The sequence below is a fragment of the Saimiri boliviensis genome, chromosome 15, assembly GCF_048565385.1.
Source record: "Saimiri boliviensis isolate mSaiBol1 chromosome 15, mSaiBol1.pri, whole genome shotgun sequence".
Lineage (NCBI taxonomy): Eukaryota > Metazoa > Chordata > Mammalia > Primates > Cebidae > Saimiri > Saimiri boliviensis.
The window spans coordinates 19,054,417-19,080,705 of record NC_133463.1 but is presented as its reverse complement, the minus strand read 5'-3'; the positions used below and the strand labels follow the sequence as shown (position 1 = coordinate 19,080,705).

Genomic DNA, 26,289 nt, shown 5'->3' with positions numbered 1-26,289 from the left:
ATCTGAACTCAAGATCCTAGGGCTAGATGGCCAGCACAGAGGCTAGAGGACTCTAATTCCCAGAGGGCAGAGCGGAAGCTGCGCCTGCGCACACTCAATGAGGGCGTGTATGTCTGTGTGTCTGAGGGAGAGAGAGCGAGAGTGAGTGAGTGTGAGTGCGGGGTTGGGTGGTGGCCGTTACGTTCGGGGCAACGGCTACGGCAGTGGAGAAGTAAGAAGAGAAACAACGTCCGGCGCTTCCGCCTTCGCTTAGGAGGAGGAGGAGCTGGTAGGGAAAGGAAAGTGATTCGCCCAGGGCCTGGACAAGACCGAGTCGGGTCGGTGGGGGTGGGCTATGAGCGTTTGAGGGTCGCTTGGGACGCGGAGCGAGACACGAGAGCCGGTAGCTATGTCTCAGCCGCCGCCGCCGCCGCCGCCTCCGCTGCCGCCGCCACCTCCTCCCCCTGAGGCTCCGCAGACGCCGTCGTCCCTGGTGTCGGCGTCGGCGGCTGCTTCGGGGGGGCTTTTGAAGCGGAGAGACCGGAGAATCCTTTCCGGGAGCTGCCCGGATCCGAAGTGCCAGGCGCGTCTGTTCTTCCCGGCCTCCGGTTCTGTCAGCATCGAGTGTACCGAGTGCGGCCAGCGGCACGAGCAGCAGCAGCTGCTGGGGGTTGAGGAGGTGACCGACCCGGACGTAGTGCTACACAACCTGCTGCGGAACGCGCTGCTCGGGGTGACGGGGGCACCCAAGAAGAACACGGAACTGGTTAAGGTGATGGGCCTTTCCAACTATCACTGCAAATTGTTGTCGCCCATATTAGCTCGCTATGGAATGGACAAACAGACAGGCCGGGCCAAGCTTCTCCGGGACATGAACCAGGGCGAACTGTTCGATTGCGCTTTACTGGGTGACCGCGCCTTCCTCATAGAACCAGAACATGTTAACACAGTGGGTTACGGGAAGGACCGCTCCGGAAGCCTCCTGTATCTGCATGACACTCTGGAAGACATTAAGCGGGCCAATAAAAGTCAGGAATGTCTCATTCCAGTGCATGTGGACGGGGATGGACACTGCCTGGTGCATGCTGTGTCTCGGGCTCTAGTAGGCCGAGAGCTCTTCTGGCATGCCTTGAGAGAGAATCTTAAACAGCACTTTCAGCAGCACCTCGCCCGATATCAAGCTCTGTTCCATGACTTCATTGATGCTGCTGAGTGGGAGGACATTATCAATGAGTGTGACCCTCTGTTTGTACCACCTGAGGGTGTTCCCTTGGGCCTGAGGAATATCCACATATTTGGTCTTGCCAATGTGCTACATCGTCCTATTATTCTGTTAGATTCCCTCAGTGGCATGAGAAGCTCTGGTGATTATTCAGCCACCTTTCTACCTGGGCTCATCCCTGCAGAGAAGTGCACTGGTAAAGATGGTCATTTGAACAAACCAATCTGTATTGCATGGAGTAGCTCCGGTAGAAACCATTATATCCCTTTGGTAGGCATAAAAGGGGCTGCTTTGCCCAAACTGCCTATGAATTTGCTTCCTAAAGCATGGGGTGTACCTCAGGACCTTATTAAAAAGTATATCAAACTTGAAGAGGATGGTGGTTGTGTTATTGGAGGTGACAGAAGTTTGCAAGATAAATACTTACTTAGACTTGTTGCTGCTATGGAAGAAGTCTTTATGGACAAACATGGTATCCATCCTAGTTTGGTTGCTGATGTCCATCAGTATTTCTACAGAAGGACTGGAGTGATAGGAGTACAGCCTGAAGAAGTCACAGCAGCTGCTAAAAAGGCAGTAATGGATAATCGCCTTCACAAATGTTTGCTCTGTGGTGCCCTTTCTGAACTTCATGTTCCTCCAGAGTGGTTGGCTCCTGGAGGGAAATTGTATAACCTGGCAAAAAGTACTCATGGACAGCTGAGGACTGATAAAAATTATAGCTTTCCCTTGAACAATTTGGTTTGCTCATATGATTCAGTGAAAGATGTTCTGGTACCAGACTATGGACTGAGTAACCTAACAGCTTGTAATTGGTGCCATGGCACATCTGTGCGAAGGGTCAGAGGAGATGGGTCTATTGTGTATTTGGATGGAGACAGAACTAATTCTAGGTCCACTGGTGGCAAATGTGGTTGTGGATTCAAACACTTTTGGGATGGTAAGGAGTATGACAATCTACCAGAAGCTTTCCCTATTACTTTAGAATGGGGTGGAAGAGTGGTCAGAGAAACAGTGTATTGGTTCCAGTATGAAAGTGATTCATCTTTGAATAGTAACGTTTACGATGTTGCAATGAAACTTGTTACCAAGCACTTTCCAGGTGAATTTGGGAGTGAAATCTTAGTTCAGAAAGTTGTCCACACTATATTGCATCAAACTGCCAAAAAGAATCCTGATGATTATACTCCTGTAAATATAGATGGTGCTCATGCCCAAAGAGTTGGAGATGTACAAGGACAAGAATCAGAGTCTCAGCTCCCAACTAAAATTATTCTTACTGGACAGAAAACAAAAACTTTGCACAAGGAGGAGTTAAACATGAGTAAAACTGAAAGAACTATTCAACAGAATATCACGGAACAGGCTTCTGTAATGCAGAAACGGAAAACAGAGAAGTTAAAACAGGAACAAAAAGGGCAATCCAGGACTGTTTCTCCCAGTACCATTCGTGATGGCCCATCCTCTGCACCTGCTACACCTACCAAGGCTCCCTATTCACCCACAACTTCTAAGGAGAAGAAGATCCGAATCACAACTAATGATGGACGGCAGTCCATGGTTACCCTTAAGTCTTCAACAACCTTTTTTGAGCTTCAGGAAAGTATAGCCAGAGAATTCAACATTCCTCCATATTTACAGTGTATTCGATATGGCTTTCCTCCTAAAGAGTTAATGCCACCACAGGCAGGAATGGAAAAGGAACCAGTTCCTTTACAGCACGGCGACAGAATTACAATAGAAATTCTAAAGAGTAAAGCTGAAGGTGGTCAGTCTGCTGTAGCACACTCAGCCCACACTGTGAAACAAGAAGATATTGCTGTTACTGGTAAGCTGTCATCTAAGGAACTTCAGGAGCAAGCTGACAAAGAAATGTACTCCTTGTGTCTTTTAGCAACATTAATGGGTAAGATCAATTTAATTCTGATGGTATATCTTAATTGTAAATATAATACACTGAGTTTTCCTGTTGTCTTTGGGGGGAAATCTGTGGCCATTTTAAGTTTTTGATTTTATGTTTTAGGATTAGGGAAGAATTATTTTTACTATGTTGACAGTTAATGGATAGATGTTAATATGATTATTAACTATTAGGAAAATAACTAGAAAGTTAAAGTAGTCCCTCAATAATGATCAACAGATTATTTAAGTATATCTTATTCTTACAATTGCTTTTTCAAAAACAGACCTGTGTTTATTTAAAGCATTTTAAATTTGGTAGGTTCTATTGAGCCTGTGTACCTTATGCCTTTTTCATTTATTTCTAATTTTTATTTTCCTGTATGTCATGTGATTTCAGACTTCCTGTATGATGAATTGCAGTTTCTGGTGTTTATATTCTCACTGCACTCCCACCTAGTAGTTTCTTACATTTCATTTTCTTCCTTTCCCAGTTCATTACATTTTTCTTATTCGTACACAGGATTAGTATTTAAGTTCACTAGGGTTTGTATTTAAGTAATTTCACTACTCAACAAATCTTTGACATCAATTGTAATGAACTATTATATGTTATAATTCATCAGAAACATAAGAAACAGAGGGTAATGGTGTGGAGAAGTATTTCTTTCTAATAATTCAGCATAAATTAAAGAAAATATATTATCAACCAAATGTGTAATTTAAAGCTTTAGATTATTTAGGATACTGTCCAATGGTGTACTTTTTACAGTATCTGTATTTGCTTAGTCTTAGTTTTGAAATAACTGTTAATATGCTTGACTAAGTCTTAAAGTATGAAGTAAAATTTTAAATGTGTTAGTTACTGTAAGGTAACTAACACATTGCTGAGATTAGATATTTCGACTAGAAAAGTGATCTGGGTTTTGATTCTATTTTCTGATAGTACTATATGGCAGTGAATTGGGCCTTGACCTACCAAAATGAATATTGCTCCTGGCTTATTTGAGGGAGTAGTAAATAGGAGATCGAAAATCCTTGCACATATTTAAAACTTGAAATTGTTGATTTTAGTTTGGCAGACATAGTAATTGAATTAGGTGGTATGTTAGGAACTGTTCTACGCACTTTATAGATTTCTTTTTTTTTTTCTTTTTTTTTTGAGACGGACTCTTGCTGTGTCACCAGGTTGGAGTGCAGTGATGCAGTCTCAGCTAACTGCAACCTCCGCCTCCTGGGTTCAAGCGATTCTCCTGCCTCAGCCTCCTGAGTCGCTGGGACTACAGGTGCCCACGCCCAGTTAATTTTTGTATTTTTAGTAGAGATGAGGTTTCACCATGTTGGCCAGGATGGTCTCAATTTCTTGGCTTTGTGATCTGCACTCTTCTGCCTCCCAAAGTACTGGGATTACAGGTGTGAGCCACCATGCCTGGCCTTTTTAAAAAATTATTTTATTTTAATTAATTCATTTATTTTTTGAGACAGTCTCACTCTGTCACCCAGGCTGGAGTGCAGTGGTGTGATCTGGGCTCACTGCAGTCCCTGCCTCGTGGGTTTAAGCAATTCTTTTGCCTCAGCCTCACAAGTAGATGGGACTACAGGCTCGTACCACCACATCCAGCTAATTTTCGTATTTGTAATACAGACTGGGTTTTACCATGTTGGCCAGGATGGTCTTGATCTCCTGACCTCGTGATCCGCCTGCCTCAGTTTCCCACAGTGCTGGCATGAGCCACCATGCCCGGCCCACTTTATATATTTCCATCTCTAAAGAGTATTTGTTTCTTAGCAACTGCATGGAATAAAGATTATGTGATCTTCAGAGTCAGAAAGATCTAGAATTTTAATCTTGGCTCTATTGCTTATTAGTGATTTCAGGCAGCTACTTAACTCTGCAGTAGTTCAGTTGCCTCCTCTACAACTCCTCTTGTAGTTGTTATATAAGAGGGCAACAGTAAAGTATTTGTAGAACTCTGAAAATTAAATAACATTCTCACAGAATGGATAAAATTGGATACATGCAGAGGGCACTTTAAAAGACCTGCAATCTCCCAGGTCAAAAACAGGAAAGAGAGGGTCTTCCTCAATACAAGATGAACTCTTGAGAATGTGGCTCTTTCCTTTATCCTTATATGCCCAGAACCTAATATAGTCCTCAGCAGGTAGTATGTACTCTGAAATGTTTTTTAATTGAATTAAATAAATGACATTAACACAGCTAAAGAAAGGCTGTATTTGCAGAAATTGAATGGATGGTCAGTCAGCACTGAACATTGAAAAAAAGTCTAAAAAGCAGAATTCAGCAGTGTTTATATACTGCTGTACAAAGGAAAAAGATACATCATCTGGGGTTCATGAAAATTCTGGTAACTAGAAAGGTAATCTCTGTTGAGGGGCAAGAATATTTGATCAATCCTGACTATGGCCTGGCTGAAACACCTCTATCCCTTTGCCTGATTTCCATGTTCATCAAGCATCTATTCCTAACGCTTACTTAGCTTCCTGATAAGTTTTGATGTACAGGTGGCAGTGCAAGTAAGGAAAGCTGTGTTCTCCATTGTAGACTAATAAATTGGCATGGGCAGGATTATGGTCAGTAGTCTTAAAAATCTGATCAGTATATTTCATAATGAAAATTAATAAAATATAATTCTGGCACATAGTTAGGTTTTGAATTTGGTTGGAGGTTCTTGGACCTATCTGAGAGAACTTGAGTATAGACTGTGATGAGTTTACCAACATAATGTCTTTCTGTTCTGATCTTTTCCCTCTTCACAGCCAACATTTATGATCCTGTAAACCCACAGATTACTTTAAAACTGCCTCCACTACCAACACAAAATTTGAGTATAAAAGAGAGCTTTTTGTTAATTTTGTAGTAATGTCGCTTGAGATACTTTCTGCTTTAAATTTAGGTATTAAGTGCATAGTCTGTATTATATTAGTCCCTCATAAATATTACTTTTCTTCCTCTAGTTCTCTTATAACTGTGTTTGAATTATGTAGAAGTTTTTTTTTTTTGGAGACAAAGTCTCTTTCTGTTGCCCAGGCTGGAGTGCATTGGTGAGATCTTGGCTCACTGCAACCTCCACCTCCTGGGTTCAAGCAGTTCTTGTACCTCAACCTCCTGAGTAGCTGGGATTACCGGCGCCCGCCACCACGCCCTGCTAATTTTTGCATCTTTAGTAAGACGGGGTTTAACCATGTTGGTCAGGATGGTCTCGATCTCCTGACCTCGTGATCCACCCACCTTGGCCTCCCAAAGTGCTGGGATTACAGGCGTGAGCCACTGTGCCTGGCCAAAGATACTCTTTAAAAACAAAAAAAGGTGCTTCTGAAAAGTCAATTTGGGGATAAATAATAACCATATGTAAAGAATGCTGGGGAACTGTTGATGTTCAGATTGGAGAGGGCTAGAAAATAACAGAGCTTGTTTAAAAGATTGCAGATTTCAAAGTGCAGAAATTACTTTGAATTACCAAATGTGAGCTAAGCTGTGCTATGTTAGTTTAGAATATAGCTCATCAGGCTTTATACTGTTTAAATAGCTGGCTCTTTCTCATTTAAGTTTAGTCTTAAATACCACCAAACAGGGTTTGAGAAATTCTTGCCAACCATTCTAAATAGGTTCCCTTTATCAGTATATCCTGTCGATGTCCCTCACAGCATCTATCACAATTTTTAATAATCTTATTTGTTGGTTTAATTATTTGTTTGCCTCCCCCACTATATTGTAAAGCCCACCAAAACAGAGACTGTAGTGAGTACCTTATTACCTAGTTCAGGGCCGGGCACATAGTAGGTACCAAGTAAATGCTTGATAAATTAATAAATGCAAGTATTTCAGCAAAATCAATGTACGCTGTGAACTTGTATGTATGCTGAGTGTACGAAGATAAATGGGAGTCATTCCTTGTCCCATTAACTTACCTGGAGGCTTTCAGCTGAGGGAGTTGCATACTTTTGCTTTCATCAGATCTCCAGCTTACTTTTCTAAATACATAAAAATTATAAAACCCCCAAATAAGACCAACATAGCATTTTAGAACTTCTCATTTGATTAAGAATCAAATATATACATGGGGATTGTATGTTTTCTTTCTTTCTTTCTTTTTCTTTTTCTTTCTTTTTTTGACAGAGTCTTGCTTCATCACCCAGCCTAGAGTGCAGTGGTGTGATCCCAGCTCACTGCAACCCCCACCTCCCCAGTCCAAGTGATTCTCAGCCTCTCAAGTAACTGGGACTACAGGTGCATACCACCACACCCAGCTAATTTTTTGTATTTTTAGTAAAGATGAGGTTTTGCCATGTTGCCCAGGCTGGTTTCTAACTCCTGAACTCATGCAATCAACCCACCTCAGCTTCCCAAAGTGCTAGAATTACAGGTGTGAGCCACCGTGCCTAGCCTGTAAATTTTCACTAAATAGGCTGACTGCATGATAGCCAGGGGCATGAGATTTTTCTTTCATTTTTAAGTAGAATAATCATTGAATAGATTGTCTATTACTTATATTAATAAAACAATAAATAGGTGTATTAGTCTTTGGCTTAGTACAAATCATTCATGGAACCTAGTAACTTTGAATCTTAAGAAATATAAAATGGAATAACAGTGTTCTACTGATAATATTTTACCCTTTAATCTCTTTTATCCAGACCACTGGAGGTAATTGAACTTAATTTTTTGCAGACAGTCATCTTGATTATTTATATAATACTTAAAAGACTAACTCTGGTTTTGCAAAATATGTTGTTTGAATTTCTTGTAGGCCTGGTGCGGTTGCAGTGAGCTGAGATTGTGCCACTGCACTCCAGTCTGGGCAACAGAGCAACACTCTCTCCAGGAAAAAAAAAAAAAAAAGATCAGTTATTTGTGGGTTTTCCTTCATGGTAGATAGGATAGGTGGAATATTATCCACCATAAATACTAGGCTAATTTAATTTTTCTTAGTGTTATATTTTATTAAGTTTCAAGTTTTGTTTGTTTTCCTAGATGTAAGGACAGTTTTAGGTGAAGAACAGAATTTGTCACTTTGGAGTTACTCAAATGAAATTAGGCTACTTGACACTTCTTTGCATTACTAAAGTGTACCAACCTTTCAGGAGTTGAGAAGCTTGTTGTATTTGATACACTTTCTCTCTTCCTGAAAAAAACTATGTGACTTTTTAATGTATACTTAAAATACACAATATTTTGTAATTTCATAACACCTCTTGATATTATAAATGCCTTAGGGTTTTCTAGAATCTTAAGACACTTATTTTTAGGTGACATTGGATCTGAGTGCCATTATTGCATCTTGATTTTTCTTTTCAAATATTGGGTAAAGGGCAGTTTCAAATCTAGATAGTACTCATGCATATTATTATTATTATTATTATTATTTTTGATATGAAGTCTTACTCTGTTGCTCAGGCTGGAGTGCAGCAGTGCAGTCTCGACTCACTGCAACCTCTGCCTCCTGGGTTCAAGCGATTCTCCTGCCTCAGTCTCCTGCGTAGCTGAGGTTACAGGTGCATGCCACCATGCCTGGCTTATTTTTGTATTTTTAGTAGAGATGGGGTTTCACCGTGTTGGCCAGGCTGGACTTAAACTCCTGATCTCATGATGTGCCCATCTCAGTCTCCCAAAGTGCTGGAATTACAGGCGTGAGCCACTACTCCAGCCACGTATTATTACTCTTTATATGCTTTCTGATAGCCCTTCTGTTGATTTATGTGTAGCATATTTGTCATAGGAAAGCAGTTATAAAGTTGAACAAAAAAATGCGTAGATGTGTCTTAAGGTAAATGTATATATTGTAAATGGTGATTTTATATAGTTTTACCTTGAAGATTAAATTAAATATTTTTTCTTTTTCTTTTTTTAATTTCATGCCTTTTCCTTTTTGTTCTTTTCTGCTCAGTATCACAGGATAAATTAAATATTCATTCTATTCTTTTCTAGATAGAAAAGTAAGTCTAGATAATAATAGATTGATTCTATTCTAACTACTTTGATCACTTATTTTTAATATTTTTCAATTATAATATAATTTTAAAATTGAAAGAATTCAAGTACATGTAAAATAAAATATGGTAGTTCTTAACATTTGTACTCCCCAGAGAAAATCATTATTAGTAAATTGGAATGTGTCCTTTCAGATTCTGTATGTACACATTTAAACACTATTGAGTTTATATGCATGTCTGTGTATGATAAAAATACACATTAATACTGCTGGTGACACGAAAGTTGTATGGCTGTATACCCTTAAGGGGACTGAATTTCAGGCAAGAAACATATATGCCTTTTTTATAAGTCATTTTGAGTATCATCAGGGCAGATAAACTTTTAAATGTGAGGATCTACAGGAAGAGTAGAGAGATGCCAACAATTCTTTCATCAAATGAATACCTTTGGAATTCGCTCTAGTTGAAACAGTTCTGTGTTCCTACTCTATATTTGGAACCATTTATTCAAATTATTTAAAACATTTGAATTGTTTCTTTAAATTTCAAATTTAAACTTAAGTACTTTATTTTATGGTCATAAATACTTGAGTTCAGAGTTTGTTTTGGGTATTTCTTTTGGGGCTTTAAAAATACATTTTGGCAGGGTTCAGTGGCTCACACATGTAATCCCAGCACTTTGGGAGGCCGAGGTAGACAGATTGCCTGATGTCAGAAGTTTGAGACCAGTCTAGCTAACATGGTAAAACCCCATCTCTACTAAAAATAAAAAATTAGCCAGGAGTGGTGGCACAGGTCTGTAATCCTAGCTACTCAGGAGGCTGAGGCACAAGAATCGCTTGAACCTAGGAGATGGAGGTTACAGTGAGCAGAGAAACACACCACTGCACTCCAGCTTGCATGACAGAGCAAGATTCTGTCTCAAAAAATAAATAAAAATATATTTCATATACATGTTAGATTTTTAAATTTACTGCTTTGCCTCATAAATTGTAAAGTAGATTCAAATTGCCTTCTTAAATGTTTAAAGTCAGAAGGCTAGGCACAGTAGCTCATGCCTGTAATCCCAACGCTTTGGTAGGCCAAGGCAGGAGGATGGCCTAAGACCAGGCATTCAAATTAGCCTGGGCAATACAGGGAGACCTTATTTCTTGAAAAATAAATAAACTTGGCAGGTGTGGTGGTACACACATGTAGTCCTAACTACTCAGGAAGCAGAGGTGGGAGGGTTGCTTGAGCTCAGGAGATCAAGTCTGCAGTGAACCATGATTGAGCTACTACATTCCAGCCTGGGTTGCAGAGCGAGACCGTATCTCAAAAAATAAATATATAAATTTTAAAAATTAGAGGCCGGGCGCGGTGGCTCAAGCCTGTAATCCCAGCACTTTGGGAGGCCTATGCGGGTGGATCACGAGGTCAAGAGATGGAGACCATCCTGGTCAACATGGTGAAACCCCGTCTCTACTAAAAATACAAAAAATTAGCTGGGCATGGTAGTGTGTGCCTGTAATCCCAGCTACTCAGGAGGTTGAGGCAGGAGAATTGCCTGAACCTAGGAGGCGGAGGTTGCAGTGAGCCGAGATTGCGCCATTGCACTCCAGCCTGGGTAACAAGAGTGAAATTCCAAAAAAAAAAAAAAAAAAAAATTAGAATGGTGACCTCTTAAACTTTTTTTGATGATGACTTTAAACTTTTAACTCCATAATTTTATTATTAGAAAAAAGTTAGAAAAATGTATTTTTTAAAATGTGTTTTAGGGGCCGGGCATGGTAGCTCATACCTGTAATGCCAGCACTTTGGGAGGCTGAAGCGGACAGAACACTTGAGGTCAGGAGTTGGAGACCAGCCTGGCTAACATTATGAAACCCTGTCTCTACTAAAAATACAAAAAATTAGTCAGGCGTGGTGGCAGGCACCTGCAATCTCAGCTATTTGGGAGACTGAGGCAGGGGGATCACTTGAACCTGGGAAGCGGAGGTTGTGGTGAGCCAAGATCATGCCATGGCACTCCAGTTTGGGCAACAAGAGCAAAACTCCAGCTCAAAAAAAATGTGTTTTAGCATATTTTTAAATGATTAGAAGTTACTTTACATCAGATAGGAAAAAAGTTGGATAAACCAAAAGAAAAAACGTCCATATATATAGCTACTATTTCAGGTGGAAGATTGAAGTTTATGAGAAGGAAGGATTTGTGGAAGTAAGGTAATTAAAAGAGGTTATCTATGGTGGTGGCTGCAGTATAGATTTTTTTTCTACATTTATAGACACGTTTTACTTTTGTAGTATGAAGAAACAGTTGGATTATAAAGTAAAAATAATTGGAGACTAACAAAAATATAAATTAACATATTTGTAGAGGCTTTTCCAAACTGTTCCTATTCTCTAAAAGTTTACTTTTGAATAAAATGGTAGAAAAACTATTTCTCTTTGTTTTTGCTATTATTTTGTTTTATTGGATTTAGAAGAGAAAACAGATGCAGGGAAAGGTCAGTGACATATAATCATTAGTTGTATTTTATATATGTAACATTGAAGAATGATTATCATCATGCTGCTTCAATTAAGCTTTTTCTGGATTGCTTTCGGGCACTGTTTAAAAAGAAAGACCTCATTTGTAGTAGTCACTCTGCCAAGGATGTCCAAGGGAGAGAAAACAGTTAGGGGTTCTTAGCTTTTGTTTCTGGTTGGGCCAGTAAAGCCCCTTCCTCATCACTCTTTTCTGCTTATCACTAGAGACAGAAACTAAAAACCATAGCTTCAAGCTGCTAAAAGCCTAAAACCAAACCAAACAGAACAACAACAAAATAAGGCTGGTTGGACAAGCTCGCATCAGTACATGCATGCAACCAATACTAAGAGTGCTACCATTTGTTCAGCGCTGGTGCTAGGCCCTGGAGATAAAAAGTCATACAGGCCACCAACCTTTTCTCGAATCTGAAAGTATAGAAAATAAATCTAGTCTAGAAAATAAAACAGAAAAGTTAACGTAAAATGTGGTAAGGGTTATGGTATTCATATACATAGGAGTATCAAATAAAGGTACCTACCTAACCAACACTCCAAAGAATCCTAAAGGAAGTGATACCTAGATTGAGTTTTAAAGAATATGTAACAATTATTGGCCTTTAGGGAACAGGAGCAGTTGTTTGGTGGTTTTATATTGTAAAAATAAAGGTAAGGCCCAACCTTAAAGTGCCTTGTATGCCACGGAAAAGGAACTTGAACTTTACCATATGGTTTTGGGAAACCATTATAGGTTTAACTCTGAAGATTGTATAGAGGAGGGATTTAGCGGAGGGGATAAAACTCAAGGGAAACTGGCTGTGAGGAACTGGCAGTAATCTAGGCATTGAACCTGGGCGTTAGGAGGGATGGAGAAGAGTGCAGTGGAGAGCTGTATGAGACTGGTGCAGGACTTGTGCAAATTGTTAAAACCCCTGCTTCCTGATCTCTAATCCTTTTCCTCATTTTTGTTAGCAACAAACATGACCTTCAGTGGAGATATTTGTATACCAAAAGAAATTAGCTATTTTTTTCTCCAACCAGTTGTTGATGCCATGAATTTCTATAAGAAAAGACTGGATAGGTCTTTGAAATTTGTTGTAACACAATTTGACCTCTTTTTTTGTTGTTGTTGTTGTTGTTTTTTTTTTAAGGCAGAGTCTCCCTCTGTCAGCCAGGCTGGAGGTGGCATGACCTCTGCTCACTGTAACCTCTGTCTCCCCCGGGCTTAAGCAATTCTGCCTAAGCCTCCTGAGTAGCTGGGATTACAGGCATGAGCCACCATGCCTGGCTAATTTTTTAATTTTTTGTAGAGACAGGGTTTCACCATGTTTGCCAGGCTGGTCTCGAACTCCTGACCTCAGGTAATCTGCCCACCTTTACCTCCCAAAGTGCTGGGATTACAGGCGTGAGCCACCGCGCCCAGCCAATTTGACCTTTAGTAGAGGTTTATATCAATGGAAAGGAGGGTATAAGCTTTGGACTGATATACAGGATTCAAATCCTGGCTCTGTCACTTACTAGCTGTGTGATCTTGGATGAGTTATTTAAGCTCTCTGAGCTTGTTTTCTTGTCTGTAGGGCTTAGTGGTGATGAGTTAATGAAACTATGTGAAGAGCCTACTCAGAGCTTGATAGATAATAGGGACTTAAATGGTATTTCCCTTAAAGCAGTAGAACAGTGGAGCCATATTGCTTTGAAGGGGGTGAAAATTTGTTCTTGGGGGAGGAAGGGTGAAAAAAAATCTTGCTCATTAATATATAAAACTAATATGTATATGCAGTACATAAACAGATATAAAGTATATCTGTGTAATTCAAATATCATGAGGGCATGGAGAGGACTAGGAAAATAATGTTTATAAAGGCTCCTTTTGGGGAGATAATGAAAATAAGGTTGAGAAACACTGCAGTAGATTAAGTGATTTACCTGCTTAAATTAGGAATAAATAGGTAATGTAAAGTACTAAGAGGTGTGATTTTTCTTATTAATCAGTTGGTCAGTTCTGAGGAGTTCACCATTTTGGCACCAATTCAGAATCTTGTGGTTTTGGTTTGTTTGGACTAGTCAAGTGCAGGTAGTGAGAAGGGGGGAAATGGTAGAACAAGGAGTTCCAACTGTAACTGAACAGTCAGTTGAGATAACTACCTTCAGACCAGCCCTGTTTCAATTCTTACCAAAAAAATTAAATACTGCTGTGTCTTTTTTTGATGTATCTTCCAAATAAATGCTATCCTAGAATATTTTAGAAAATATTAAGTATGTTTAGGACAACATTGACAATAGCTAAATGAAAGGCTATCATCATAGAAATAATTTATCCAAGTGAGGTTTAATAATGAGTTCAGCAGTTACTAGGGGTTATTAATATATTTCTTTATTTGTGGACTCTTATTAATATTCAGATTTTTAAATGTCTGTGTGTCCACCCTTAAATATAGCTGTTCTAGTAGTACTGCATCATCAGTAGTGTTTGAAGTAAATGTTTTGGTTAACTGAAACTTTAAATACCAAGTCTTCTAAAACTTATCTACGTTAAGCTGGTATACTGAAGATAAGTTTAGCCACTGCCACACAAAGTCATATTCTGTTTATGAATGTGGGGCAGGATTAGAACTCGGATATGTTGTAAATACATAGTGATTAATTAGCACTGTCACAACTTTTCAGAGCTCAGGTCCAACAATATAATCTTCAAGTAAGGAATTCAAAAGTTGACATTTTTGTTAAAATTAAAAACTTCCTGATCATAAAAGTCATACATATACATTAGCAGATTAAAGCATAAACTTTAAAGAAGCAGATAAAAACAACCATAGTAACTGTTATGTTTCTGCCATTCTTTTCTTTTTTTTTTTTGAGATGGGGTTTCACTCTTGTTGCCCAGGCTGAAGTGCAGTGGCACAATCTCGGCTCACTGCAACCTCCACTTCCCAGGTTCAAGCAATTCTCTTGTCTTAGCCTCCCAAGTAGCTGGGATTACAGGCATGTACCACTACACCCGGCTAATTTTTTGTATTTTTAATAGAGATGGGGTTTCTCCATGTTGGTCAGGCTGGTCTTGAACTCCTAACCTCAGGTGATCCACCCACCTTGGCCTCCCAAAGTGCTGGAATTACAAGCCTGAGCCACCATGCCCGGCCATGTTCCTGCCATTCTTTTTTTTTTTTTTTTTTTTTTTTTTTTTTTTTTTTTTTTTTTGAGACGGAGTTTCGCTCTCGTTACCCAGGCTGGAGTGCAATGGCGCGATCTCGGCTCACCGCAACCTCCGCCTCCTGGGTTCAGGCAATTCTCCTGCCTCAGCCTCCTGAGTAGCTGGGATTACAGGCATGCGCCACCATGCCCAGCTAATTTTTTGTATTTTTAGTAGAGACGGGGTTTCACCATGTTGACCAGGTTGGTCTCGATCTCTCGACCTCGTGATCCACCCGCCTCGGCCTCCCAAAGTGCTGGGATTACAGGCTTGAGCCACCGCGCCCGGCCCTGCCATTCTTTATTGACTTCTTCAACAGTGATGATCATTCTTTACATTTTATTTGAAACTTTTTACTGAAATAAATACTGAAATAGCCCCTTCTGTTTATTTCTTGGTTTTAACATAAATATAAAATTTATATGTGCAATTTAATATTTTACTTTGAAAAATATCTTTTTTTTTTTTGAGATGGAGTTTTGCTCTTGTAGCACACACTAGAGTGCAATGGCACGATCTCTGCTCACTGCAACCTCTGCCTCCTGGGTTCAAGCAATTATCCTGCCTCAGCCTCCCAAGTAGCTATGACTGTGGTCATGTGCCACCACACTCAGCTAATTTTTGTATTTTTAGTAGAGACAGGGTTTCACCATGTTGGCCAGGCTGGTCTCAAACTCCTGACCTTAGGTGATTCGCCTGCCTTGGCCTCCCAAAGTGCTGGGATTACAGGCATGAGCCACCGTGCCTGGCCCAAAAATATCTTTCAACAATTTTACCTGTTCTAGTACAGAGTTTACAGACTAGTTTCCTTTGAGCTGGATTGAGTCTTCAGATATATTTTGTTCATCATGCCTAATATTAACTGTATTGACTCGAGGTTTTGTTTTGTTTTTTTTCTGTTTTAGAAACAGGGTCTCACTTTGTCACTCAGGCTAGAGTACAGTAATGCAAACACCACTCCCTGCAACCTCAACTTTGCATGCACAAGGGGTCCCCCCTGCCCCTCCACTGCCTCAGTTCCCTAAGTAGCTGGGATGACAGGCACATGCCACCATCTCTGGCTAATTTCTTTTTTTTTGTAGAGGTGGAGTTTCACCATGTTGCTCAAGCTGGTATCAGAACTCCTAAGCTCAAGCTGTCCACCTGCCTTAGCCTCCCAAAGTACTGGGATTACAGGCATGAGCCACCATCTTTGTTGACTCATGCAGTTTTAAAGATGCTTTTAAATTAGTTCCTACATTTTGAAATTGGGAGAATTCATATTAAAAACTTGAATTTCTGTCTTCTCTTGAAAAGCCACGTGATCTTGAAACACCAGGTGTGCACTCTTCCATGACAACACTTGGCAGTGGCTGGCACATTTAGATAGGCCATGCATTTTCTAGTATGCCATGATTCTGTCACTCGGTATCATCTCTCTATGGCATATCAGGCTGTTTCAATCATTTAAGAGTTCTGCCTTGATGTTTATTCTAAACTAATCCTTACTAAAGCAGCCCTAGATGGAACTCTTTTGCTTGTTGCTAATACTATGTCTGCTTTTGTCTTACAGGAGAAGATGTATGGTCTTATGCAAAGGGACTTCCTCACATGTTTCAGCAGGGTGGTGTATTCTACAGTATTATGAAGAAAACCATGGGTATAGTTAATTTGATTTTATTCTTAAATAATAGCTCTACTTAAGCTATTTTAAGAGTAAGGAAGTTCATATAGTCTTGTGCTAAAATATTTTCAAAGTTAATTTTAGGTTTATATTCTTTAGCAATTTTCCTAGTTAAAATAGATTATTACCCTGACATGGTCAGCTATGTTTTCTGCTAGTATTACTAAAAATCTATCACTTTGTCACTAGTCTTTTCTCACTTAAATTATATGTATGATTTTTTTTTTTTTTTTTTTTTTTGAGACCAAGTTTCACTCTTGTTGCCCAGGGTGGAGTACAATGGTGTGATCTTGAATCACTGCAACCTCCGCGTCCTGGGTTCAAGTGATTCTCCTGCCTCAGCCTCCTAAGTAGCTGGGATTACAGACTTGTGCCAACATGCCCAACTAATTTTGTATTTTTAGTAGAGACAGGATTTCTCCATGTTGGTCAGGCTGGTCTCAAACTTCTGACCTCAAGTGATCCACCCACCTCGGCTTCCCAAAGTACTGGGACTATAGTTGGACATAGTGGCCCATGCCTGTAGTCCCAGCTACTCAGAGAGTGAGGGAGGAGGATCACTTGAGTCCAGAGGGTTGAGGCTGCAGCAAATCACAGTCACACCACTGCACTCCAGCCTGGGTGACAGAGCAAGACCCTGTCTGATAAAAATAAAAAATAATAATAATGAATTATATAAATAGGCAGCAGGCCAGGTACAGTGGCTTATGCTTGTAATCCCAGATGCTTATAATCCTAGCACTTTGGGAGGCCAAGGCAGGAGAATTGCTTGAACTCAGGAGTTCAAGACCAACCTGGACAATGTGGCGAAACCCCATCTCAACTCAAAATACAAAAAATTAGACAGGCAGCATGGTGGCACATGCCACCTATAATCACAGCACTTTCGGAGGCCGAGGCAAGCTGCCCCCAAAGGCAAAACGGTGAAACCCCATCTCTACTAAAAATTCAAAAAGTAGCCATACACAGCAGTGCATGCCTGTAGTCCCAGCTATTTGGGAGGCTGAGGCAGGAGACTCGCTTGAACCTAAGAGGCAGAGGTTGCAGTGAGTCGAAATCACACCACTGGCACTCTAGCCTGGGTGACAGAGCAAGACTCCGTCTCAAAAAAAAAAATGCATTTTGACTTACCAGTTTATCTGACTGTAACCCATTGTAAGTTGAGGAGCATCTGTATAGATCAAATTGGGGACAGTTGATATCTTTACAACATTGAGTCTTTTGATTCATGAATATGTTATATTTCTTGTTTTTGGTTTTTTTGAGATAGGGTCTCACTTTGTTACCCAGGTTGGAGTGCAGTGACACAATCACAGCTGACTGCATCGTTAACCTCCCTGGCTCAGTTGATCCTTCCACCTTGGTCTCCTGAGTAGCAGGGACTACAGGTGCGCACCACCATGCCCTGCTAATTTTTGTATTTTTTTGTAGAGATAGGGTTTTGCCATGTTGCCCAGGCTAGTCTTGAACTCCTGGGCTCAAGTCATCTCCCTGCCTCAACCTCCCAGAGTTCCAGGATTACAGGCATGAGCCACTGTGCCTGGCCAAAAATGTTATATTTCTTCATTGATTTAAGTCCTTAATATCTCTCATCAAAATTTTGTAATTTACAGCATATAGGTCTGGCACATAGTTTGTTAGATTTAGACTATGAAATATTTGTTTTTTGGATGATATGGTAGAAGATGCTTCTAAAAATTTTAAATTTTCTGTTATTCATTTCTAGTGCATAGAAATAAAATTGGCTTTCTTCTTCTTCTTCTTCTTCTTCTTCTTTTTTTTTTTGATACAGGGTCTGTCTCTGTCCCCCAGGCTGGAGTGCAGTGGTGCAATCTTGGCTCACTGCAACCTTCGCCACCCACCCCAACCGCCAACCAGGCTCAAGTAATTCTCCAGCCCCAGTCTCCAGCCCCAGCCTCCCTAGTAGCTGGGACCACAGGCGTGAGCCACCACACCCAGCTAATTTTTCTGTTTTTTGTAGAGACAGGGTTTCACCATATTACCCAGGCTGGTCTCAGACTCCTGAGCTCAAAGTAATCCCCCCAGCCTCGGCCTCCCAAGGTGCTAGGATTACAGGTGTGACCTACTGTACCCAGCCAATAAAAAATCTTTTTTTTTTTTTTTTGAGACGGAGTTTCGCTGTTGTTACCCAGGCTGGAGTGCAATGGCGCGATCTTGGCTCACCGCAACCTCCGCCTCCTGGGTTCAGGCAATTCTCCTGCCTCAGCCTCCTGAGTAGCTGGAATTACAGGCACGTGCCACCATGCCCAGCTAATTTTTTTGTATTTTTAGTAGAGACGGGGTTTCACCATGTTGACCAGGATGGTCTCAATCTGTTGACCTCGTGATCCACCCGCCTTGGCCTCCCAAAGTGCTGGGATTATAGGCATGAGCCACTGCACCTGGCCAACAAAATTTTTTTTTTTAACATTTCTCTTGTACCCTGTGTATGACCTTGCTAAATTCACATATTTTAGCAGTTTTTTTTTTGTTTTTTTTTTTTTTAGCAGATTCTTGTCTGTGTAGGTCATCATGTCTTTGGAAATAAAAGACAATTTTATTAGCAATGGCTAGGATCTTTAGTTCAGTGTTGAGTAGGAATGGTGAGAGTAGATATTATTTCCTTTTTCCATGTCTTGGAACCATTCAGCTTACAGGTGAGCAAGCAGAATATACAGGGAGTGCCTGATTAAGGATTTTACAATCTTAAGATTATAAGATTGAGGACATTCCTTTCTATTCCTGGGTTTGCTGAGAGTTTATGTTATGAGTGGATGTTGAATTTTGTCAGATGCTCTTTTCCTACGGGTATCAAGATGATCATACCGTTTTCTTTTGGTTTGTTGAAATGGTGAATTACATTGATTTTTTTTTTTAATATTGAACCAACTTTACCTGGTAGATTTAATTTGCTAATATTTTGCTGAGTGTTGTGATTGTGTTCATGAAGGATAATTATCTGTATAGTTTTCTTGTAAGACTGTTTAATTAGGGTGGCTTCATAAGATAGCATTGAGAAGCATTGCCTCCTTTTCTTCTGTTTTCTGGTAGATTTTATAATAGTTTTATTTTAGTTGGTAGAATTCACCAGTGAAGTCATTTTTGCTTGGAGTTTTCTTTGTTAGGCAATTTTTTTTAACAATTTAGTTTATTTAATAGAATACTCTTAAAGTTATCTATTTCTTCTTTAGTAAACTTTGTTAGTTTTATCTTTCAAGAAATCTGCCCATTTCATCCAAGTTATCAAATGTATTAGCATAAAGTTGTTTCTGATATTCCCTTTTTTGTTGTTGTCCTTCTAATGTCTGTAGAATCTTTAGTTCTTTAATTTCTGATCTTGGCAACTTGTGCCTCCTTTTTTTTTTTCTTTTTTTTTTTCTTTTTGGGACTGACCATTCTGGTTGTTGATCTTTTCAAAGAAACAACATTTGAATTCATAGGGTTTTTTTGGTCGAATGTTATTTTCTGATTTCAGTTTCATGATTTCTGCTTTTATGTTTATTTTTTCCTTCCTTCTGCTTGCTTTAGGTTTAATTTGCTCTTTTCTTTCTAATTTCTTTATTTTATTTTTTGAGACAGAGTCTCACTCTGTCGCCCAGTCTGGAGTGCAGTGGTGCAATCTCAGCTTACTGCAACCTCCTCCTCCTGGGTTCAAGCAATTCTCATGCCTCAGCCTCCTGAGTAGCTGGAATTACAGGTATGCGCCACTATACCCAGCTAATTTTTGTATTTTTAGTAGAGATGTGGTTTTGCCCTGTTAGCCAGGCCGGTCCCTAACCCCTGGCCTCAAAGTATCCATATACCTTGGCCTCCCAAAGTGCTGAGATTATAGGCATGAGCCACTGTGCCCAGCCTATAAATTGTATTTTAATACTTGTATAGGCATTTAAAGCTATAAAATTCGCTCTAAGCATTCCTTCCCTTTTTTTTTTTTAACATCTCCTTCCTCCCCGCCCCCCGCCTTTTTTTTTTTTTTCCTGAGACGAAGTCTTACTCTGTTTCCCAGGCTGTAATGTAGTGGTGTGATCTCAGCTCACTGCACCCTCCACCTCTGGAGTTCAAGTGATTCTCCTGCTTCAGCGTCCCAAGTAGCTGGGATTACAGGCATGTACCACCATGCCCAGCTAAATTTTATATTTTTAGTAGAGGTGGGATTTTGTCATGTTGGCCAGGCTGGTCTCAAACTCCTGACCTTAGGTAATCTGCCCACCTCAGCCTCCCATAATACTGAGATTACAGGTGTAAGCCACTGTACCCAGCCTTTTTACATCCCTTTTAAACTTTTTATCTTTGATTTCAGTCTACTTTGTTTTCTTTTCTTTTTAAATTTATTCTACTTTCTGAAATATAGATACTAATTAGTGGTTTTTAGAAGTTAGTATTTAATTAGGATTGATTATGGGGATTCCAGTAATCTGGATCTATATGCACTGTATTCCATGCAACTGCAGATAACTTCCTTCAGTTGTGTTTTGTATGTGGGAGGGGGTTGGTGGATAAGGGTGTGGTATGGGAATGGCTATCTTTACTATTTTCAAAATAGTTTTGTTTTAGTTTGAAATTATTTTTTGAAATTATTTTTTAAATGTTAACTGTGTTGCTGAGACAATTCAGTGGGGAAAGAATAGTCTTTTCAACAAGTGGTGTTCAATTAGATGTATCAACATGAAAAATATTGAAGTTTGACCTCTACCTCATACCATATACAAAATTAATTAAAAATGGATCAAAGATATAAGTTTAATTACTAAAACTAGAAAACTCTTAGAAGAAAACATAGGCACAAAATGTATTGACTTCGAATTAGGTATAATCTTAGATATGAAAACGAAAACAAATAATAAGAGAAAAAAGTAGATAAAAAGTGAACTTCTGTGCTACCAATGATACCATCGGGGAAGTAAATACACAACCCACAGAATGGGAGAAAATTTTTGCAAACCATGTATCTGAGAATGGATTTGTATCTAGAATATGAAGAACTCTTACAGCTAAACAAAAATGACAAATAACAGTTAAAAATGAGCAAAGGATATGAATAGATTTCTCTCCAGAGAAAATATATAAATGGCCAATCATACGTGAAAAGATGCTCAACATCATTAGTCATCGGGGGAATGCAAATCAAAACAAAAATGGGATGGTATAATACTTCATACTCACTAGCCTGGCTGTGGTCCAAAAGTTGCATAGGAAGAATTGTAGGCGAGAATATAGAGAAATTGGAACCCTCATACACTGCTTCTAGAAATGTAAAAATGGTGCAGCCACTTGGGAATTTTGGCATTTCCACAAAAGATTAAATGTAGCGGTACTATATGATCCAGCAATTCTACTCTTAGGTGTATGCCCAAGAGAGATGGAAACATATGTCCACACAAAGTTTGTACACAAGTGTTCATAGGTGAGTTATTCATTGTAGCCTAAAATGGAAGTTACCCAAATGTCCATCTACTGATGATTGGATAAATAAAATGTGGTATAACCATACAGTAGAATATTATTTGGCAATAAAAAGTAGTAAAGTATTCATACTCTTTATATCACAAATAAACCTTGAAAACATTATGCCATATGAAAGAAGCCAGTCACAAAAGAGCATATAGTGAAATATCCAGAATGGAAACACTTAGAGAGACAGAGAGTAAAATCAGTGGTTTCCCTAGGGCTGGGAATGAGGTAGAGGGAATGACTGCTAAGGTTCAGGGTTTCTTTTTGGGGTGATGAAACTGTTCTAAAAGTTGCACAACTGTGTGAATATGCCAAAAAAAAAAACTGGCTACGCGGAGTAGCTCATACCTGTAATCCCAGCACTTTGGGAGCCCGAGGTGGAAGGATCACTAGAGCCCAGGAGTTTGAGACTGCAGTGAGCTATGATTGCACTACTGCACTGCAGTCTGGGTGATAGAGGGAGACTCTGTCTCTTAAAAAATAAAATATATGTATATATCCCAAACCATTCAGTTATATACTTAAAAAGGGTGAATTGTATGTGAATATATTTCAATAGAGTTGTCTTCTTCCTTTTTTTTTTTTTTTTTTTTTAAATTTTTGAGACAAGTCTTGCTGTGTCATCAGGCTGGAGTGCAGTGGCATGATCTCAGCTCACTGCAACCTCCGCCTCCCGGCTTCAAGCAATTCTCCTGACTCAGCCTCCAGAGTAGCTGGGACTACAGGCATGCACCACCACACCCAGCTAATTTTTGTATTTTTAGTAGAGACAGGGTTTCGCCATGTTGGCCAGGATGGTGTCAATCTCTTGACCTTATGATCCACCTGCTTTGGCCTCCCAAAGTGCTGGGATTACAGGCGTGTGCTACTGCACCTGGCTGAGTTATTATGTTTCTTAGAATGTTACATGTGGTATTTATCATTAAGAGGTAATTTCTCTGAAGGGCTTGGTTTGCTTACTCAGCCCACAGCTCTCAACCCCTCATGGGACAGGCAGCACCCAGGTCAGCAGATACAGGGACCAGGACAAGTGGTTCTGGACACCGGCAGGAGTGGGACTCTGTGGGGCCAACTCTGTATAGCCCTGCAGCAGTGTCTTGGGAGGTACCTGTGACCCCCAGAGCCCCAGAGGGCACGTGTGCTCTTTTAGCTTTACCATCCACAGATAGCTTAAGTGTTTAACAGCTCAGTGGAGGGTCAGGGTGACAGCCTTTTGCACCCGCCGTCTTGGTACCCAAGTTCTCATCTGGCATCCAGGAAGAATTAGGTCGCATGAAAGAATTGAAGGATGGTGAATGTGGAGGATTTTATTGAGTGATGGAAGTGGCTCTCAGTGGGATGGGGAGCTGGAAAGCAGATAGAATAGGGAGGCGGTCTTCCCCTGAAGTTCAGCTGTCCCCGGCCAAACTCTTCTCTGAAGTACCCTCATCAAGCCATCCCTCTGAAGTCAAGCTGCTTCTCTCTGACATCCAGCTGTTTCTTCTCTTCTGTCCTTCTCTGCCACTCTGCTGGTCTGCTGGTCTGCCTGGGGGTTTTATAGGTACAGGATCGGGGGCAGGACAGGCAAAAAAAGCAACATTTGATCAAGAAAACAGGAATACATGTTCTCACTTTGGGCCACAGGTCCAGGCTTGAGGGTGGGCAGGTCCCACCAGGGACCCTGCCCTTTTCTGCCTAGCATTTCACTGCCTCCTTTCTGTATCAGAATCAGAACATCTGAGATCAAATTCTGGATTTTTTACACTCTTTACTTCTAAGTGTCAGTTTATTTGTAAAGTGGGTATGATAATGTCAGGGTGATGGTGAGGATCAAAGGAGATAGTGGATGTATAGTAGTTAGCAAATGGTCTGCTACCTAATAAATACTTAGCAAATGTTTGTTGTTGTTGTTACAAGAATTCCAGCTGTTATTTGCAGAACTGAAATTCTGACTATAACACAGCCAATTGAAATGGATCATCCTCAGAAAAGTAATTTACCTTCCAAAATAGAATTTTTTCTGACATTTGTGGTAAATTTTTTTTTTTTTTTTTTTTTGAGATGGAGTCTCACACTGTTACCCAGGCTGGAGTGCGGTGGCACAATCTCCATTCACCACAACCTCTGCCTCCCAGATTCAAGCAGTTCCCCTGCCTCAGCCTCCTGAGTAGCTGGTATTACAGGCATTTGCTACCATGCCTGACTAATTTTTGTATTTTTAGTGGAGACAGGATTTTGCCATGTTGGCCAGGCTGGTCTTGAACTCCTGACCTGAGGTGATCCACCCTCCTCAGCCTCCCAAAGTACTGGGATTACAGGTGTGAGCCACTGCACCCGGCCGGTAAATTTTTCTCTATATTTTGTAACAGATTCATGTGGCAAATTATTATTATTAAGCTCAGGGATACAAGTGTGGGTTTGTAACATAGGTAAACCTGTGTCATGGGGGTTTGTTATACAGCTTATTTCATCACTCAGATATTATGTCTAGCACCCGTTGGTTATTTTTCCTGATCCTCTCCTACCTCCCACTCACTACCCTCCAAAAGGCCCCTGTGTGGTTGTTCCTCTTTATGTGTCCATGTGTTCTCATCATTTAGCTCACATTTTTTATTATTATCATTATCATCATCATCATCATCATCATTATCCTGTACTCAAAGAATCAAAACATGTCAGCCAGTCTCAATCCCAGGCATTTACCTCCATCTTCCAAAAACAGGAAAGGAGCATACATACCTCTCTTATTTTATTCAAATCCACCTTAACATATAGATGGTTATATCTACATTTGAGTAACAGTATTGCCCATTATAACTAAACTATACTATTACTATTTCTGTTCTTCATATTTGGAAAGGTATTCTAAAATTCACTGGCTTAGGCCAGGTACGGTGGCTCATGCCTATAACCCCAGCACTTTGGGAGGGCCTAGGTGAGCGGATCACTTGAGGTCAGGAGTTTGAGAGCAACCTGGTCAACATTGTGAAACCTCGTCTCTACAAAAATACAAAAATTAGTTGTATATGGTGGCGGGCACCTGTAATCCTAGCTACCTGGGAGGGTGAGGCATGGGAATCGCTTGAACCAGGAGGTGGAGGCAGCGGTGAGCCGAGATCGTGCTTCTGCACTCCAGCCTGGGCAACAGAGCTGAGAGCAGATTCCCTCAACACCCAACAAAAAAAATAAAAGAGAGTAAAATTAATTGGCTTAAAATATAGTAAGTTTTCTGCCAGGTGTGATGTCTCATGCCTGTAATCCCAGCATTTTGGAAGGCCAAGTTGGACAGATTGCTTGAGCCCAGGGGTTCAAGACCAGTCGGGGTAACATGATGAAACCCTGTCTCTACTAAAAATACAAAAATTGGCTGGGTGTGGTGGCATGTGCCCATAGTCTTAGCTACTGGTGAGGCTGAGGTGGGAGAATTGCTTGAGCCCAGGAGGTCAAGGCTGCAGTGAGCCATGATCATGCCACTGATCATGATCACATACTCCATTCTTGTTGACAGAGTGAGGCCCTGTCCCCCACGAAAAAAAAAAAAAAAAAAATATATATATATATATATATATATATATATGGAGAGAGAGAGAGAGAAAGAGAGAGAGAGAGTAAGTTTTCTTGCAGATTTTTGTACAGAGAAATGAAGAAATGAATGGCAAATTTATTTTTAAGTTTATAATACTCAGCTTTGCCTGTGTTTGAACTTTGTAAAAATGGAATTATGTTTTATACATTCTTTTATTATTTCTTTTGTTTTTTTTTTTTTTTAGACAGAGTCCCACTCGGTTGCCCAGGCTGGAGTGCTATGGTGCCATCTTGGCCCACTGCAACCTCTGCCTCCTGGGTTCAAGTGATTCTCCTGCCTCAGCTTCCTGAGTAGCTGGGTTTACAGGCACCTGCCACCACGCCTGGCTAATGTTTTTGTATTTTTAGTAGAGACGGGGTTTCACCATGTTGGCCAGGCTGATCTTGAACTCCTGACCTCGTGATCCACCCGCCTTGGTCTCCCAAAGCACTGGGATTACAGGTGTGAGCCACCTCACCCAGCAGATACGGTTTTGTTTTTTGTTTTGTTTTGTTTTGTTTGAGACGGTGTTTCGCTCTTGTTACCCAGGCTGGAGTGCAATGGCGCGATCTCGGCTTACCGCAACCTCCACCTCCTGGGTTCAGGCAATTCTCCTGCCTCAGCCTCCTGAGTAGCTGGGATTACAGGCACGCGCCACCATGCCCAGCTAATTTTTTGTATTTTTAGTAGAGACTGGGTTTCACCATGTTGACCAGGATGGTCTCGATCTCTCGACCTCGTGATCCACCCGCCTCGGCCTCCCAAAGTGCTGGGATTACAAGCTTGAGCCACCGCGCCCGGCCTTGTTTTGTTTTTGAGATGGGGTTTTAATCTCAGGATGGAGCACAGTGGTATGATCATAGCTCACTGCAGCCTCCACCTTC

The 26,289-nt window shown here is 40.5% G+C and overlaps 1 protein-coding gene across 1 annotated transcript in view; it reads left to right on the top strand.

Annotated features, from left to right (window-relative positions):
* The first annotated feature begins 110 nt into the window (after positions 1-110).
* The window catches only part of VCPIP1 (valosin containing protein interacting protein 1), a 37,704-nt gene continuing 11,525 nt past the window's right edge, over positions 111-26,289 (top strand). Inside the window, exons 1-2 of the mRNA XM_003942892.4 lie at positions 111-3,107; positions 16,300-16,386. Of these exons, the coding sequence (XP_003942941.1) occupies positions 389-3,107; positions 16,300-16,386 (2,806 nt within the window). The 5' untranslated portion in view covers positions 111-388. The remainder of the gene's footprint in view (positions 3,108-16,299; positions 16,387-26,289) is intronic.